The 20,303-nt window shown below is 33.5% G+C and overlaps 1 protein-coding gene across 10 annotated transcripts in view; it reads left to right on the top strand.

Moving 5' to 3' along the window:
- The window catches only part of TLL1 (tolloid like 1), a 192,952-nt gene that overhangs the window by 110,921 nt on the left and 61,728 nt on the right, over positions 1-20,303 (top strand). For all 10 annotated transcript variants that reach the window (XM_008538033.2, XM_070608244.1, XM_070608242.1 and 7 more), the window contains one exon: positions 10,670-10,785. In XM_008538033.2, the coding sequence (XP_008536255.2) occupies positions 10,670-10,785 (116 nt within the window). The remainder of the gene's footprint in view (positions 1-10,669; positions 10,786-20,303) is intronic.

Raw genomic sequence — 20,303 nt, 5'->3', positions numbered from 1 at the left:
CTAATTTTTTTTCCATGGAAACTTCCTTTTACCTAATACTTACCTGTAGAATTCACTTTTGGAAATATTGTTCTAGATACTAAGATTGCAAGTGGTGAAATAACTATAAAAGTTTTAATCACCTGTTATTCTAGTAATTTTTACAGAAAATCAGGGATATTATGAGTATATTGAAGTTTTACATTTTTATGTTTAAAATTTATTTATATATATTAATTATTGAGAAGTTATATTAATTAAGTTTACCAATGTGATCATTGGTGTCAGTCCAGGAAACTTTCTTTATATAGTACAAGAGAGGGCTAGCTAATTCATTCACAAAAATGTAATACTTGCTCATTGACATGTGGTATAAAACCCTTTTGTTGAGCAGATCAACACTCAAGTGCATGCGAGAAAAAGTGAGTCAGTTGGATAATCACAGGAAATAGCTAGGAAGTTCACAATTCCGTGTAGGTATTGGCATCAAATTCATTGATTCAACGTGATGGATTCTGTTGAAACTTCTGTGGAGAGAAGGGGTTTTCTCCCCCTTAAGATAAAATTTCCTAAGGAAAATTGTACAAAATTATGTTTTTCCAATTTTGTTGTAACAATTAGTTTTTTTGTAATTCAGTTCTACTAGGTTTTCAGAAGGACATTTGAGGTTTTTCAAATTTAAAATTGTATTTAAAACCTTTTGCATGTTAGTGATTCAATATTGAGAGTAAGTTTTAAAATGTTTTCTTTTGTACATAAACATACTTCTATCTAATTTTTCCATATATCAAAAAATAATTCAATTTAATGTATATCAGTTTACTTATTTTATGAATATTTATTTAAGTTGGATTCACACTTGCATAAATACCTTTTAAAATGTTTTATGTTTGTATGTAAAATACACATGCATGTGTGGCATTTTTTTAAATCTAAATTTCCATAGGATAGATGAAATTATAAGCAAATGGACCCACTATGACAAAAGACCTGGATGATCCTTGGCTAATTTGGATATATTATACTTTTGACTTTCAAAGTAGAAAATTTGGGGTAAGATTATGTGATAAATAGCAACTAAATAAATGGATAGTTATTTAGTTTGACTTATAAAACCATTTTGATTGTCTCTCTAAATATGTATGTAAATACCTGACACTTGCAAAGCACACTAAAGATGCATTTGCACACAGAATTGTGGAAAGTCAATCAATAGGAATCAGGAAGTAATCACACTTAGGACACTGTAATTTAATTGTCAGCCTAGGGTTCTTGAAAATTTAAGTTATTAATAGGAAAATAATTAGTACGTATAGTTTTGCTATTTTCTTGCTTGAAATATAGTAATAGTTAATGTGTACATTGCTTTGTTAATACACTAAAACCACCATCATGAAGGCACTATCATCAATGAGAAAGATACCTTGTGTTTCTAAAGCAATATAAAAACCAATTTCTGTATTACAGCTTGTAAGTTGCGTGGAGGAAGGGAAAGCTAAAAGATATGGGTATATTTAAAAAAATAAAGATATGTCAACTTCCAGTTCCAAAAGTCTTTGAGAATGACTTTTTTGCTATCTTGGACTTCATGCCCTCCCCAAACTCCCTCCCTTTCTTTTTCTGTCTCTCTCTCTTTTTGGTTTCTTCCTCTCTCCCTCTCAGCCACTCGTGTGTGTGTGTGTGTGTGTGTGTGTGTGTGTGTGTGTATGTGTCTTTCTTTGAAGCTGTTAGATTTATGCTACATGTGGTTATGTATTTAAAGTTCTTCCTTTCTTCACAATGGAGAGTACTAATGATATTTATATAAATAGACTTTCCGTAGACCAAATAAAATTAAGCTACCCTGATGCAGTAGGTTTACCAGTAAGTCCGAGTACTTCTGTGGAATAGTGTTAAAGATCCATAACTGTACACAGAGTGTAAATAGGATGATTTATCTGAGAATGACCTAGGAAGTGAGTAAGAGTTTATAAAATGAGATCTCGTTGTGTCTTGGTTTTAGTACAGAGAAGAGAGGGTTATAAACCTGCATATTCCTTTGGAGTTTTTTATTGTTTTTTTGTTGTTATTGTTAGAAATTGCTGGTGAATAGAGCCAGTCAGAGGCTTTTGGCTGCTTTTACTCCAACTTTTTACTCCTTATTGGTTTATTCTCAAAGTTCTAGTGGATCTGCGTTTTATAGAGCTATTCCTCAGAGTTTAATCTTGAAAGGAATACTGACCTGGTTCACACTTAAGTATACAAGGTTGTGGCTTTTATAGTCTATGATAAGTGGGGCCCTGAGTCCAAAAGGGCAAGTTTGTAGTAGGCAGGTAATAATAAGGAGACTGTAAATACTCTTGCTCCACCTTTAATAATATAGGAAATGTGTTTTTATCTATCAGAAGATGAACAGCATTAAAAATGTATATACATTTTACTTCCCTTAAAGCAGTATAAACTAATTTTTGTAGGACTTTTTAGCTGATAAATAACTCGTAATCCATTATTATATTTATCTACTTATATAGGTCAAAAATATAGATTAGGTTTGTATGTGAAACCGCAATTACTTATCGTACAGTCAGTGCATGCTCATCATGAAAGAGCTCCATACAGGAGTAAAGTTGTGTTTTTAAGGTGATAGAATGAGGATAAGTTTCTTTTAGTTTAGAATTGTTTTCATTGCCATTTCCTGCTCATGCTTTTAGAAATACTTCTAGAAGCAGGCAAGAAAAGTCTTATGCATTGTTATATAAAGAAAGAATATGATCCTTTACAGCTCTGCGCTCTACTGATGCAAGCCAGTCATCCGTTGCCAGACCACCTAGGCCTGAAAGGAAGGAGAAGGGAAAGAAAGCGAGAGCTGCTCAGCCCTGGGATTGAGTAGGTTTCTGGACACTGTTGCCCAAAGGCCACTCCTATGTCCTCCCAATGGCTTCCAACCTTTCTAATATTAAGGCATCTTAAAGGACACCCACTAATGCTACTTGCCTACATCATAATCCCTTGCATCCTATACTGTCAGAACAAGAAATGTCCACATGGGGGCGGAGAATGGGGCATCATTACAACTATTCATCTTTCCTTTGACTCAATAATTAGCAGTTGGCTTGTAAAGGAGATCTTCTCTAATGTGTACGAGCTGTAATGTATCTTCTTCTTTTCATAAGTGATTAATTTGTTCTCTTGCTCTCTCTCTTTTTGGGGACCTTCTTTTTCTTGTGACTCTCATCTTCTAAACGTATTCTCCTCTACTTTGACCTAATGTTAGGATTATTTTCCCTTTTTTTTTTTTTGGAGGAAGATTAGCCCTCAGCTAACTACTGCCAGTCCTCCTCTTTTTGCTGAGGAAGCCTGGCTCTGAGCTAACATCCGTGCCCATCTTCCTCTAGTTTTATACGTGGGACGCCTACCACAGCATGGCTGCCAAGCAGTGCCATGTCCGCACCCGGGATCCGAACCAGCGAACCCCGGGCCGCCGAGAAGCGGAACGTGCGAACTTAACCGCTGCGCCACCGGGCCGGCCCCTATTTTCCCTTTTTTTATGAGGAAGATTAGCCCTGAGCTAACATCTGCTGCTAATCCTCCTCTTTTTTGCTGAGGGAGACTGGCCCTAAACTAACATCTGTGCACATCTTCCTCTACTTTATGTGTGGGACACCTGCCACAGCATGGCTTCCCAAACGGTACTATGTCTACACCCGGGATCCGAACTGGAGATCCCAAGCCACTGAAGTGGAATGTACGAACTTAACAGCTGTGCCACCAGGCCGGCCCTCCTTTTTTATTTTTAAACTGCTTAATTTAACTCTTCTCCTGATACAGTCACTGGTCTTTATTTGCATTTTCTCTTAATTTGTTTTTCCTGTAGTCCCATGACCTTTTTGCTTATGACTACTTAGTACTTGTACCAGCTATCAACCCTAATATTCTCTCAGTAAATCTTAAATACACCAGGTAACATGTTAAATTTAGGAAAAATGTAAAATAAATTGATATCTAAAAGTAAAGGGGCTTCTGAGGATTAGAATCTTTCCTGTTATATAAAAGCTTATGTGTATTCACACATGAACACATGTACAATCTGAGTTCACAAATTTAAGTGTTCTTAGTTTTGGTATACTTCCAGTGCATACAGAATGCCCGTGTCTGTGGATGCACATTTGTGTAGAGTTGTAGGGATGGTAGACCAATTTCAGCACACATGGAGTTTGAATACTGGAAACTTTACATTGCTTTAAACACTTGTTTCATTAAATTTATCTTTAAAATCAATATAAGCTTCGTTTTAGTTACCTAAAGTGTTAATCTTTTGGTTCCTGATATAGTTCTCTGAGATTCCAGGTAGAATATCTGTACTATATGTGCTTGTGTGTATATAATTCTTGGCTAAATTTTAAATAATTTTGCATATTGCCAAAGTGCAAAAAATAATAGTTTAGCCATTTTTTTCCCATTTTATTTATGGATTCACTTATTCATCTCCCTGAAAACATTACCTAGTTCAGTGGATGGTGCCACACATAGATCATCCGGTAGGTCGGCCAAGCCAGAGCTGTGGAGGGCATTCTCATTTCACTCCTCTGTCTGCCTCATTCCTGCTTCCTTCGTGGTATCTCACATTCTTGCAGTGAATCTGCTACTCCAGGGATCCTTGTCTTTTGTCCAGATTGCTAAAATGCCTCTTAGTTAACCTCTTGCCTCCATTCTTTATAGCTCTTTGGTTCTCTGGCCACACTGCTGTTCAAGTGACTTTTTAATGTGCAAATCTTTGTTTATTTTTAGGGTAAGGGCTATTCTGTTTTCAGTATATCTCCTTCAGGATTTTCCCCTGTCTCCTGTCTGCCTCTTCTCTAGGTATTTCGCCTACAGCCTAGTTTCTCACCTCTGCTTCATTCAGCCCCTGGCACCATGGTATGCTTGCCTGCTGCCTCTTCCTCCAGCCACAACACTCCTAACTGCCTCCAGGCTAAATCCTAGCTCATATTCAGTATTCAGCTCCTATGTGACCTCCTGCTTTAGAACTCCCTGGTCTCCCAGGACCCCATGGTGGTAAATTTGATCCTGGGCTTTGTGTCTTACTCCTACAATTGTCAGTTCACTCATCTTTTCCTATACTAGAGTACTTAGGATTTAGGATTGTCATTGGGCTTTTTCATCATGATATTCTAAATCCAGTTTAAATTAGGTGCTCAGCAAATAGTGAGTGTGTGAATGAATGAGTCAGCTTTAATACGTGAAAGACACTGCAGCAGGTGTTATGGCCACAGAGAAGGAATCACAAACCATACACATAAATAGCCCAGGTTCCGGCAGACCAAACAGACAGTGTCACTTGATGAGGAAGTAAGTCCCGTGAGTAAAGGATGCTAAGGCAGTTCTGAGGGGTGCTTAACCTGAGCTGCACACTGCATGAGGAAAGCTTCTAGGGGCTGGTACTTGTGCTTCATCTTAAGGGATGGTTCGTTCGGACATGGTTAGGTAGTTACGGCTGAAGGGTATTTTAAAATATTTCAGTAATTAATCTCTCCTTTATCACTCAGTGACTTAGGATTACTTGTAACATTTCCTTATCCTAAAATCATTTTAAAATTTTATTTTATATATTATATTTGAAATTTTAAAGGAGCCATAGGGTTTCTTTTAACATTTCCTTATCTTAAAATCTTTTTAAACCTATGATTTATTTATCATTTTTAAAAGTTTAAGGGAGCCATCTAATTAATAATAAGTTAACTAGGTAGGACAAGATGATTAGATACAGTTTTATTTTTTCCTCACTCTAGAGTTTGTCAAGACTTTTTGGGAAGAGACTTATTTAATACAAATTATTCTGTATATCTACCTAGGTTTTCTTTAGTATGAGTAAAATTATAAATATGATCGTATAAAATATGGAGAAAGGAAAGTTCTCAACCTTTGGTATTTAATAGCCATGTTATTAAAAGGACAAGAGTTTGTAATAATTGCTCAAAAACACACAGTCCAAGTACCATTTATTCAATTTAAAAACAATTTTATATTCTGGAAGAATGAAGATATATGCAAATTATCTGATTCAAAAGTGAGCTGGATCATATGATAGAGTATTTAGAAGCTTAACTTCTTTTTTATTATTAATTATTTTTTATTTCGTTAAAAAACAAAAATGAGATTAACAAATTTTTAATTGCACAGTACAGTATTGTTAACTATATGCACATTGCTGTACAGCAGATTTCTGGAATTTTTTCATCTTGCATGACTGGAACTCAATACCACTGAACAATGACTCTTCTTTTCCCCCTTCCCCCAGCCCCTGGCAACCACCATTCTACTTTCCACTTCCATGAGTTTGACTGCTTTAGAAATCTCCTGTAAGTGGAATCATGTGCTATTCGTCCTTCTGTAACTTATTTCACTTAGCATAATGTCCTCAAAGGTCATCTGTGTTGTAGCATATGGCAGATTTTATTCTGTTTTAACGCTGAATAATATTCCATTGTATGTATACATTTTACTTATCCATTCATCCACTTCTGGGCATTTAGGTTGTTTCTGTCTCTTAGCTATTGTGAAAAATGCTGCAATGAACACGTGAGTACAAATATCTCTTAAAAATCCTGTTTTCAGTTACTTTGAATAAATAATGAGAAGTGGGATTGCTGGATCATTTAGTAGTTATATTTATAATTTTTGAGGAAACTCCACACTGTTTGCCTTAGTGGCTGCACCATTTTACATTTCTACCAGCGGTGCACAAAGCTTCCAATTTCTCCATATCATTGCTAACACTTGCTATTTCCTGGGGTGGTTTTTGTTGTTGTTTTTTTTTTTCTTTTTTTGCTAGTGACTATCCTAACAGGTGTGAGGTGATATCTTATTTTCATTTTGATTTGCATTGTCCTGATGATTAGTGATCTGAGCAGTTTTTCATATACTTGTTAGCCATTTGTATGTCTTCTTTGGAGAAATGTCTATTCAAGTCCTTTGTCCATTTTTTTAATAAGATTTTATTTTTTTTCCTTTTCCTCCCCCAAACCCCCTGGTACATAGTTGTATATTCTTAGTTGTGGGTCCTTCTAGTTGTGGCATGTGGGACGCCGCCTCAGCATGGCTTGATGAATGGTACCATGTCCGCACCCAGGATTCGAACCGATGAAACACTGGGCCACCTGCAGTGGAGCACGCGAACTTAACCACTCAGCCACGGGGCTGGTCCCCCTTTGCCCATTTTTAAATTGGGTTATTTGGTTTTCTGCTATTAACTTTTAGGAGTTATTTATGTATTTTGGGTACTAACTCTTTATGAGGTATATGATTTGCAAACATCTTCTTCCCTCCTGATAGTCACCTTTCACTCCCTTGATTGCTTCCTTTGCTGTGCAGAAGCTTTTTAGTTTGATGTCATCCCCCTTGTCTATTTTTGTTTTTATTGCCTTTGCTTTTGTGTCATACCCAAGAAATCATCACCAAGACTACTGTCATGAAGCTTTTCACATATTTTTTCTCCTAGAAGTTTTACATTTTTAAGTCTTTAATTCATTTTGAGTTGATTTTTGTGTACGGTATAAGATAAGGGTCCAATTTCATTCTTTTGTGTGCATCTATTGCTAGTTTCCCCAACACCATTTGTTGAAGAGACTGTCTTTTCCACATTGTGTAGTCTGGGCACCCTTGTTGAAGATGAGTTGACTGTACAAGCGTGAGATTATTTTGGGGTTCTCTCTTCTCTTCCATTGGTCTATATGCCTTTCTTAAGCCAGTATCAAACTATTTTGATTACTGTAGCTTTGTAGTATGTTTTGAAGTCAGGAAGTGTGAGGCCTCTAGCATCTTCTGTCTTAAGATTGTTTCGGCTATTCAGGTTTTATGGTTCTGTATGAATTTTAGGATTTTGTTTTTTCTATTTCTGCAGGAAATGCCACTGGGATTTTGATAGGGACTATGTTGAATCTGTAGATTGCTTTCAGTAGCATGGGTATTTTAAGAATACTAAGTCTTCCAATCAATGAACACGAGATGACTTTTCGTTGATTTGTGTCTTCTTTCATTTCTTTCAGCAATGTTTTGTAGTTCTCAATATATAAATCTTTTGCCTCGTTGGTTAAGTTTATTCTCAAGTATTTTATTCTTTTTGTTGCTATTATAAATGGGGTTGTTTACTTAATTTCCTTTTGAAATTGTTTGTTGTTGGTGTATAGAAACCCAAATGATTTTTGTGTGTTGATTTTGTATCCTGCAACTTTGCTGAATTTGTTTATTAGTTCTAACAGTTTTTTTGTGTGGTGCAATCTTTATGGTTTTATACATATAAGATCATGTCATCTTCCTACAGAAGTAGTAGTTTAACTTCTGCATTGTGTTCTGTTTTACAGTAATTTTGATTACAATAGTGATAATAATAATTTGCCTCTGTATATTTCTTTATTTTTCTTCTCCTAAATATGACTGAGTTTTGTAGTTCAAGGACACATTGAGACACTTTAGACAACGTTCTTTCTATCTGTGGAAAAATATCTAAGGGTTAAAGAAAGAGGACGCAGGGCATAATAACATTTGACCCCTACGAAGCAACTTTGATAAGTATGTGTTAGTAAGATAGCCACTTTACAGGAAAGAAACTGAGGCTGAAGCTTTGAGACTTAGTTGTATGGCATAATTAATAGGTGGTAATGCCATGATTCAAACTTGTGTTTTCTCATCCACATACCTTGCTGAGTAAATGGACAGACTGTGCATTTAAACTTAGTAGTGCCACTTTTTCCTTGCAATTTTCTTTTAGGTCTTTTAGTAATAAACTTTACTTTTTCTCTCTGAGCTTTAATCAACAATTGGCCACGAAAAGTGATGAAGGATGTCCCGTAGTAGGGTTCAGGTAGCCTGGGACAACCACACTTACTGAGGAAAATGCACAAACGACTGCCACACCTTGACTATAGCTATTTGTATGTCTTGCTTTGTAAACAGGTGCCATAGAATAGATTTATTTAATATTTGAATTATATGCTGTGTTCTGTTTTTTTTTTTAATTTTAGATAGATTGTTTTATCTTATCAGAACAGTATTGTTTATGTACATCTGTGGATTAAATATATTTAATTATTTTGGTTCCACTTTAGGAAATCCAGTACCAGCATTCTATGTGGTTTATTGTAGTTTTCCATCATTGCAGAGTTTATTTTTAAACTGCTGAGAATTATAGATTTTTTCATTGAAACACAGTCAACTCACAAATGATTATTTTGCATCTAAACTGATCCTATTTAGAAGCACATTGTTAGCATTAATAAAATCTTAACACATTTTTGTTTTCCTAAGAGTTCTTATAATGTTACATTTATCAAACGCCCTAGATGTTTCCTGGAAAGTACTGAATTATGTATTTTTGACCTTGAGCATTTTCATTTTGTTCTAAAGTTGCTTTTATCTGCCTACTCATCAGAATAAACATTGCTTACTCCTACTTTAAATTTATTTTGTTGTGCAAACATATCTGTTTCTAAATAAATATTTATATAGTATCAGACTGTTTTTACAGCTCTATTTTGTTTTCAAAGTCATCATCTTTCTTTCTTCATTTAACTCAAGATATGCAGAACCATTTGTAATTTTTTGAGGATTTGATGAGATGAGAGTTCACCTGCTGGCAGCTATGGCTCCATATTATGATAACATCTCAATTTGACTTAATCTCCTTCAGAGGGAAGGAACTGTTCCTTCAAATTGTTGAGTGAAGTTTATAACGATGACCGGCTGCAGCAGAGGAATTATTCTGAATTAAGGATACTTAAACCAGCCTAGGTTCATGCGGTGCATATCACGTCTTACAAAAGCAACAGGAAAACCCATTATAGAATGATTCTGACCACTAACCTTGGCTGAACCAATGCACTAATTACACTCTGTCTGTGCCTTTGTTGAAGTGGCCCTAGAGACATCAATCACACAGATCTTGAGGCTGTGCAGCTGATAATTTGCTATTTCAGATGACTGATAATTACTTCCAAGAAGTTAGACACGCTTAGTAAGAGGAAAATATAATTGCTTTTCCAGCAATTTCTACTTATGATCAACAGAAATGAGAGAGTAAATAAATGTCCACATCTTGTTGGAAATTTTGAAGCTTGCATGATGTTTTTCTCTCTCAATTGTTTTTGGCTTATTTTAAGAAAAATTTTCATTGCGTATGACATTTTGGTACCCCTTATTGATTATATTTTAGTTATTATTTAAGATTTCTTTTGTTTCAACTTTCATGTGATATTCACGGTTAAACTTAGCCTCAATCTACACCAAATATTTTAATGGAATATTTCAAATGGTCCCAGAGCCCCATCAACTAAGTACTCACTGGCCTGAATCTGAGGAAGGGTAACCTATTCATTGGCTACTGGCTTTTGGGAATGAATTAGAAATGTATCGATGAGGAGGAATTTTGTGAATACCTGATTATTTATCTCATAATGTTGTTTTATGGTTAGCCCTAGTGATGCCATTATACATGTTGAAATTCTGGTAAGAGAGACATAAAAAGAAATTTACTTAGAAGAAAAAATCTTTGTAAAATATAAATATATACTCTTGTCCAACACCAAAAGACTCAAGGCTTTATTTATGATATCCATGTCTTTCATAAAAATCAAAGAATGAGATCTTATCTTTTTCAGGAAATATGGATGCCATCTTCTTAAAAAAATCGAATGCGTGTATCTTTTTTTCTTTTCAGCATGTGGAGAAACCCTACAAGAATCCAATGGCAACCTTTCCTCCCCAGGATTTCCAAATGGCTACCCTTCTTATACACACTGCATCTGGAGAGTGTCTGTGACCCCAGGGGAGAAGGTAGTTTATACCATCAAGAGTTCTCTTTTAGTATCATATAAGTGCAAAGGTTCATCTTCTTTCTCATATAATTTGCTTTATTTTTATTCTTGTTTGATTTCTCAAATAAGAGACTCAAAAATTTCAGAAAGTTTATAATGGTAATTGCTCAGATTCTGGGAATATTTTGACTGGTATAATTTTAAAAGAAATGGCAAAGGCTCTAAAAGAGTTGAAGTAATATAGATTATGTTCTCAGACACAATGAAATTGAGTTAAAAATCAGTGTCAGAAAGACAACTGGAAAAATCCCACACATTTTAAAATTAGGAAATATACATCAAATATTCAATTCAGCCAAGAAGAAATTACAATGAAAATTATAAATTATTTTCAACTATAATATAACAAAAATATTGAATAACAAGCCTGTAAGATGCAACTAAAGCAGTACTTAGAAGGAAATTCAGACTTAAATGCTCATATTAGGAAACCCAAAACTTATGAGGTAGACATCTGTATAGAGACACTAGAAAAAGTGCAGTAAAATAATTGGAAAGGTACATGAAGGAGGAGGTAATAAATGAAATATAACTTTAACAACGTGAAAATAACATGATACAAAGCATGAGCAAAGTTGTTACTTTGAAACAACTTAGAAAAATAGTGAAATGGGTGAAAAGAGATCAAGAAAAAGAAGTAACAGAGAAAGCACAATTATGTAATATTTAGAATAAAAAGGTTATTATAACCATAGATTCTTTAGACACAAAAATGAGAATAAAAGAATATGTTGAACATTATGCTAATAACTTAAAAAATGTAAATGAAATGGGCAAATTACTACAAAATATTATTTACTATGTTCTTACTCAAGAAGAAACAAAAAGCTTGAATAATCCTATAACCACAAAGAAGTCAAATTACTATTTAATTGAATTACTAGATTTTTCTTAACGATGAAAATCCAGGGTCAGATGGCTTAATCAGTGAGTTCTACCCAAAAACCAAATAAGAGATAAGTATAATCTTATATAAAAAATTCCAGAGAATGAAAAAGAAGGTATCCTCTCCTATTTATATGGCTTGCGAAAACTTGATAGTAATCTTAACAAGAATGCTTTAAGAAAAGAAAATTTAAACCAAGACTCACACTTGAATATGGATGCAAAATCACCCCAAAGTTACCAAACCAAATGCAGATATATATGTGTATATGTATGTAAGTATGTGTGTATATGTGTATATATATATTACATATTATTTATGTATGTTTGTGTATATAAGTATGTGTGTATATACAGTGTGTACATACATACAAACACCATTAAATGAGAATCTCAATTAAATTAAGAAAAGATCTATTAATGATTTAACAGCAACAAACGCTGAGCAAACTAGGAATAGAAAAATTCTTTCTTAATCTTGGAAAGAGAATCAAAAAATTACTGCAAATATCATTATTATTGGGGAAATTGTGAAAGTATTTCTTTTGAGATAGGTAAAAAACCAAACATATACCCCACACTACTTCATTTTCAACATTTTGGTGAAGTCTTAGCACAGTAAAGCAAGAAACCAGAATTAAATATATAAGGATTGAAAAAGAAGACATGAAATTGTCTTTCTCATATTTAGTTTGTTTGGTTTTAGAATGTAAAATTATTAAGAAATGAATGAATCTGTTAATTTCTGGATTCTTTCTTGAAGGCTAACCTTAAAAGTCTTCCCAGACCAAGATAGTACTGATATTAATCTTTATTTTCTACTAGTTATTAAATGACTTATGTCATTTGCTTTTAACTAAGTCACCTGGAATGACTCACACACACTTTGAGTTTTTGGTAGGAATGCAATTGCAGTTAAGGAAAGTTTGCTATTGCTAATAATTGAATGTTGTTAAGAGAATTATGGGGTGGAGCTGTCCAGGGTGTTGCAGTACTCACAATGAAAACTGAGTGAAACACTTGTGTAACTTAAATAGATTTTATACATAAAAAGTTACAACTGACTTGGAATACGTGAATGCATATATAATTCTTTATGTAGTTATTTTTAATTTAAGAATTATAAGTCTATATTGTAATGTAATTATAGGTTTTGATTAATTTTTGTTTTGATTCTTCAAATAAGTCTCTGAAAATATATTATGAAAATCATTCTTAAAGAGGTACTGAAGAACAAAATATAAAAGATGATAAAACTTCAGAGCAAGTTTAAAACTATGCACATTTTTGAAAAGAAAATATTATAGAATAGGAAAAATTTTCAAACGAGATTAATCAAATTAAAATAGCTCCTAAGAGCAAGATAGTATCTGAAAAAAAAATGTTGCCTTTATCCTATCCTTGATCTTTTATCCTTTTACCCATACTATTAGCATCCAAAGTTAATTCACTTTTCTTGTATGTTTGATTACCAATAAAACTGTATTTTCTAAAATGTTGCAAATAGGAAGAAATCAAGAAATCTATCATCTTTTCTCTTATTTTTCTTAATATTATGTATGATGAGCAAATAATTTGTATTAAGTGGCCAAGAACAATATTAACTCACCTTTCTTTCTCGTGTGTTTATTATTTTTTCTTTTTTAGCATTTGAGTTCAACCTGCTCTTACTTTCTGCTTTTTCAGTTGGAAGCGTAACTCATTAATTTAAAGCATCTTTTCTTGTCCACTACAAATATTTAAGACTATAAATTTTCTTCTAAGAGCTGCTAAATCTGAATTTCACCAGCTTGACATATAGCATTTTTGTGATTTTTCAATTCTAATTATCTAATTATCTTCTATGGTTTTATTTCTTTTCAACCCACATGCTTTTTAGTAACATGTGTTTTCTTATTTGCAAACATATGTTGTTTTTCCAATCTTCCTTTAATTATTAATTTCTCCTTGAGTCACTTTTTGGTGAGAGACTATAGGCTATATCATGTCAATTTTTGAAATAGCTTGAGGCTGGCAATATGATCTTGGAAGTGGCCAATGATTGGGTGCAAAGTTCTCTATATAGACGTTAGTCTTTTTAATTGTGCTGTTTATATATTCTCTGTATTTTTGTTTTTAAATGCATCATCTATAAAATAGTCAGAAAAAACCTGTTAATATTTGTCACTATTGGTAGATTTGTTAATTTCTCTTTACACTTTTAAAATATATTTTTACGCTATATTATCATAGAATGAATCTCCTCATCTCTAGTCATGGTTTAGGTTAACACTCTATTTCTTCTAATATCAATAAAGCTACATTTTCTTTTGCTTAATATTTTTGCCTGGTATGTCTTCGTCTTGCTTTAGACATTCAATGATTCTGTAATTTTCTGTCTCAGGCATGTCCATTTTAAACAACAAATACTTTGTCTTTTTTGTTCAATCCATGATGGCAAATTTTGTCTTTAACTAGAGTGCTTATTGCATTTACATTTATTGTGATTACTGATGTATTTTTACTTCTTATTTGCAGTCTCTATATCCCACTTTGTTCTACTTTTTGCCTTCTTATTTTCCATCTCTCTACTGGTGTGAAAGTTTTAAATGTGTAGTCTATTATTTGGTAATCTTTTTCTACCAGCCTACTTTCTTTCTTTTTTTTTTTTTTTGAGGAAGATTGGCTCTGAGTTAACATTCGTTAGCTAACATTCGTGCCTATCTTCCTCTGTTTTGAATGTGGAATGTCTGCCACAGCATGACTTGATAAGTGGTGTGTAGGTCTGTACCTGGGATCCAAACTGGAAAACTTTGGGCTGCTGAAGCAGAGCATGCAAACTTAACCACTACACCACCAGGCTAGCTACTTTACCAGCCTGCTTTCTTAATAGTCATATTTAATTAGTATCTTTATCCTCCTCCTAAACCTTGAAAAGATCCTAAAAAAAGATTTGAATTCATATTATCTTCATCTTTTTTCTTTTGGTGAGGAAGATTGGCCCTGAGCTATAACATCCATTGCCAATCTTCCTCTTCTTTTTTTTTTTTTGAGGAAGATTAGCCCCGAGCTAACATCCGCTGCCAATCTTCCTCTTTTTACTGAGGAAGACTGCTCCTGAGCTAACATCCATGCCCATGTTCCTCTACTTTATATGTGGAATGCCTGCCACAGCATGGCTTGACAAGCAGTGCATAAGTCCAAGCCCAGGATCCGAGCCAGCAAATCCCTGGCCCCTGAAGTGGGGAGCATGAACTTAACCACTGTGCCACTGGGCCAGCCGCCAATCTTCCTCTTTTTGCTTGAGGAAGATTGTTATTGAGCTAACATCTCTGCCAATCTTCCTCTGTTTTGTATGTGGGATAGCACCACAGCATGGCTTGATGAGCAGTGTGTAGGTCTGCGCCCGGGATCCAAACCTGTGAACCCTGGGACCCTGATGGAGAGTGCACAAACTTGACCACTACGCCACCCGGCTGGCCCACGTTATCTTCATCCTATATGCTATTGTTTTGTATTTTTGTTCAAGCTTCCTGACACAAAGAGTTAGTATTATTGTTTTTGGCACTTAACATTTATTTAACTATATGCAGATATTTACCAGATATTTTTTATTGAGATCAAAACACGTCACATAAAATTTACTGTCTTAACCATTTTAAATGTACAGTTCAGTAGTGTTGAGTACATTCACACTGTTGTGAAAATCTCTAGAAATTTTTCATCTTGAAAAACCAAAACTCTACATCCATTAAGCAACAGCTCTCCATTTTCCCCCTCCTCTCAGCCCCTGGCAACCACCATTCTACTTTCTGTTTCTATGAATTTGACTACTGTAGATACGTCATATAAGTGGAATCATATGGTCTTTGTTCTTTTGTGACTGCCTTATTTCACTGTGCATAGTGGCCTCAAGGTTTACCATGTTGCAGCAAGTGATAGAATTTCCTGCTTTTTAAGGCTGAATTATATTCCATTGTATGTATGTACCATCTTTTGTTTATCCATTCATCTATGGATGGACATTGAGTTACTTCCACCTTTTGGCTATGTTGAATAGTGCTGCTACGAATATGGGTATGCAAATATCTCTTCAACACATTGCTTTCAGTTCTTGTGGCTACGTACCTGGAAGCAGGATTGTTGAATTATTTGTTCTATTGTTAATTTTTTGAGGAACTTCCATACTGCAGCATTTTACGGTCCCTCCAATAATGCAAACAGTTCTAATTTCTCCACACCTTCTCCAACATGTGTTATTTTCTGAGTTTTTGATAGTCACCATCTTAATGGGTATGAGGTGATATCTCATTATGGTTTTCGCTTGCATGTCTCTGATAATTAGTGATGTTGAGCATGTTTTCATATACCTATTGTCCATTTGTATACCTTCTTTGGGGAAATGTCTATTCGAGTTCTTTGCCCATTTTTAAATTGGATTATTTGGTTTTTTGTTATTGACTTGTAGGAGTTCCTTATGTATTTTGAATACTAACTCCTTATGAAATATATGATTTGCAAATATTTTCTTCTTTTCTGTAGTTGCCATTTCACTCTGTTGATTGTTTCCTTTGCCTTGTAAAACCTTTTCAGTTTGATGTGGTACCACTTAGATACTTTTGCTTTTGTTTTCTGTGCTTTTGGTGCCATATCCAAGAAATCATTGCCAGATCCAGTATCTTGAAGCTTTTCCCCTATGTTTTTCTCTAGGAGTTTTATAGTTTGGAGTCTTATTTAATTCATTGTTGGGTTAATTGTTGTGTATGCTTAAGATAAGGGTCTAACTTCATTCTCTTGCACATGGAGATCCATTTTCCCCAACAGCATTTGTTGAAGATTTACCAAATATTTTTATTCAGTATTCTTTCTCGCATCTCAGACTTCCATCAAGGCTTATTTTGTCTTGCCTATAGTTTACACTTTAAATTATTTTTTCAAATTGGCATTTTTTGGTGATATTTTGTCTGTTTGAAATGTGAATTTTTTTTCTTGAATTCATGATACTATAGTTTTACTGGATATAATCGGCTATATATTCAACTTTATTAAAAATCAACACTTGCAGAAAAACTTTCATTTGAAGTATTTCTTAATGTGAAATCCTAGAAATTAAAGTTATCAAAAATGATTCCATTGAGCACTAAAAATTTAATAAGTCAATAGTCATATAAAATAAGTTGACAAAAAAAGTTATTTCAAAGTGACGCTATTTGAGATGATTTCTCAAGGCAGTTTTTTCAAATTGTAAAAGCTCAGATACTCCCCATGCAATCAAACGTATTTTAAGTGCATTGTAAAACAATGTGTAGCCTCTTCATTTATTTTAAAAAACTTGTCAAAATCTGACAGGCACAGCTCATACAACACACATGAAAAAATTATAAAGTGCTTTACATACTCAAACATATGACTGTTATATATAAATATAATCAAATCAAATCAAGCTGTATAACTTATAAACTTTGCAAGTATTTTGATTCAGTAATTTGAGTGTAGTTCAATGTTATAAAATCTGCTAATTTGTCAAATAATAGTATCAAAATGGAAAAAATAACTAAAAATTTCCATATGCTGGTAACACTAGAATTCAATATATATGTGTAGTGATAATCTGGTGAAACTAGAAGGATTTTTTTCAATCCAAATTTAGACGAAACTAATATTTATTGAGTGCTTACACTCTACCAGGTACTGGGCTTAATTTCTCACACCCTGTTGAGTTTAGTAGTATATTTATCTCTGTTTTACAAGTGAAGAAATTGAATTTAAGAAAGAATTGAATAATATACCTAACATCACACAGATTCCATTTTGCAGAGCTAATCATTATATTTTTCTTTAGTAGCAGAGGATATATTTTCTCTTCTTAAAAATTCCAAAGAATCAACTAAAAAACGGGACTAGAGGTGATCAAATAAAAACAGATATATTAAAATATAATAGATTTTAGAAAACCGAAGACTTTGTGGGACTAAAATAGAATGACATATCATGTAGCAGGTTAAAGGATACCTATCATGTTTCAGGATGTGTTATAAATATTGTCAGTGTTTCCCATATTAAATGTAATTCCAAATATATTTCCCACAGATTTTTTGTTTTGTACCCAGATCAATTTTTTTCTGCAATTTACTTCTAATATAAAATGGTTGGAATAACCAAGGCAAATTTCAAAGGAGTTAGTGAAGAGGGGTGGCTTGCACTGTAAGGTAGCAGAAAAACATTATGAAGCTTTAGTAATTCAAATTCTGTGGTTATGTCAAAATAGGCTTCTGAATCAATGGAACAAACTAAAATTGGCCAGAATTATGCCTGAGAACATGGAAGACTTTTGTCGTATACTTATTTATAAAGATGATTTTTCAAATAAATGGGGAAGGATTTTTTTTAATGAATAATAATGGAACCATTTTTAAGTATTTGGAAAAAATTAAACTTTTACTTCATACTGCATATTCTTCTGACGAGAACGTAAGTGATTTGTTTTTTATTTTGGAAAAGATGTTTTAGGTACATAATTTGAAAATAAGAAAATGTAAAATAATTTATTAGAATTTTTTGCATAATATAAATCTTTTTAATAAAAATACAAAATCACAAATAAAAATCAAAATGAAAAATATTGTAGCACAAACCGATGAGCAAACATTGGTATTATGTGTATATGAAGAGTTGTTATAAATTAATAAGTAAAGATTAACACCACATTAGCAAATGCTAAGGAAGCAGAATATTGACTGAAGTATCAATGCAAATAGATATTTAATAAATATATGAAATTGTTTACTCTCGCTCTTTATCAAATAAATGCTACTTGAACCAACAATGATGTGTTGTATTTCACCTAGCAAACTGACAAAGAAGGAATAGCATAATAATATCAAATAATCATGAGGGTACACAGCTCCTGGAACTAAAAATTGAAATAGCCTTTCTGAAGAACTTTGGCAATCTGTACTACTTTTTGAAAAATGTACCTGTACATTTATCCTAGAGAAATTTATCCTAGAGGAGTTATCTGAGTATGTGCAAAGATAGTTATTTATAATAATGAAAAATTGGAAACAAAACAAATTTTGAAACCAAAAGAAAACATTGATTGATTGATTTTTTTTAAGAATTGAATTGTCTATATTACACAAACATCCAGAATCATCAGTGTAAAAATGAAAGCCTTATTTGATAATTTCTTTATCAAATTGTGTTTGTTAAGAAGGAATAAAATAGTATGAAATGAGAAAACTCCCTAATTTAGCTCTCTGAAGATAATCACATGAGTTATTATCTAAAAATATCATGGGCACCCTTGTTACAGACAATAATTTTTTTAAAAGACTTGGAACTAGAGGACTGTGTTTTCAGTATATTTAGAAATTTAATAAGCAGGTTAAAAATCATAGGCATGAAAAGATCTAATTTTTAAATTACATATGTTAGAAATAAAATTATACAAGAATATATACCAAAACAATGCTTATTTCTTCCTGGTGGGTTTACGAATAGGTTTTATTTGTTCGTCTTCCTTTTATTTTCAACAATAAGCACATATTATTTTACGCAGTAAAAATTCTTTAAAAAAATAAGATTGTTGTTGGAACGTTATCAATGTGAATACCCTTAACGCCACAGAACTGTACGCTTAGAATCGTTAGAATGGCAAATTTTATGTTATGTATATTTTACCACAATATAAAAATTGATTGTCGGTCCTCATGTATGTCTTCCTAGAATTGAGCCTCTCAAGGTAAAGACAGCTTCCTGTCCAATCTGCGGCTGTTCTTGATGTTGCCCTGAGCGTGCTGATAACAGTCTAGAATGTGCAGCTGAGAATGCGACTGTGTTGAGCTGATAGAAGCATACCATATCGATTCTTCCATCCTTTAGAACTGATTGACCCTTTAACAAGGGCAATTAACTTAAATAGAGTTAATATTTTTTCTTTTCCTATATAACCTATTTAAAAGCTAGCATCTGACTACTTTCATTTTGCAAAAATTTCTTTTTAACCGCTCATCTAATGGTTTACACATGTGGAGTCAATTCACAATATAATATTTATATTGCCAAAGGCACTGCTTAAATTTAGCGATTACTATGTAGATAAATCTTTGATTCCATTAAAATAGATGTATCTTCTGCTGTGTGAAAGAAATCTTCGCTATCAGGAATCTTATAAACTTATAGCAAGGGCAAAGCCCAGTGATATAGCTAAACTCTGAAAAATCACTGAAGAAGGCACGATACAACTTGTTGTGGATTTGCAGAGATAAGAGAGCCCACATCTAATTGGGAAATCTGGAAATGAACGAAGACAAGATAGCATTTGGTATAAATTTTGAGAGATATGAAGAGTTTCAAGAATTAAGGAAGAGGAAACCAGAATCCCAGGTAGAATCATGTACACTTTAAATGAAAGAATGCTGAAATTGGGGTGCTTGTCAGGGCACAACAGCAAGAACTCAGGGGTGGGAGGGATGAAAATTCTGTGTTTGAGATAGTGAAAGAAGAGGCAACAAACGTGGGTTATGATCCTAGAGTCTTTGATGCCCATGCTTGGAAGTTTATATTGAATTGGGTGTGAAGGCACCAATGCCATCATGGGAGCCCAACTTT

The sequence above is a fragment of the Equus przewalskii genome, chromosome 2, assembly GCF_037783145.1.
Source record: "Equus przewalskii isolate Varuska chromosome 2, EquPr2, whole genome shotgun sequence".
Classification (NCBI taxonomy): Eukaryota; Metazoa; Chordata; class Mammalia; order Perissodactyla; family Equidae; genus Equus; species Equus przewalskii.
The sequence above is the reverse complement of the archived record's forward strand: the minus strand, read 5'-3'. Positions and strand labels throughout refer to the sequence as shown.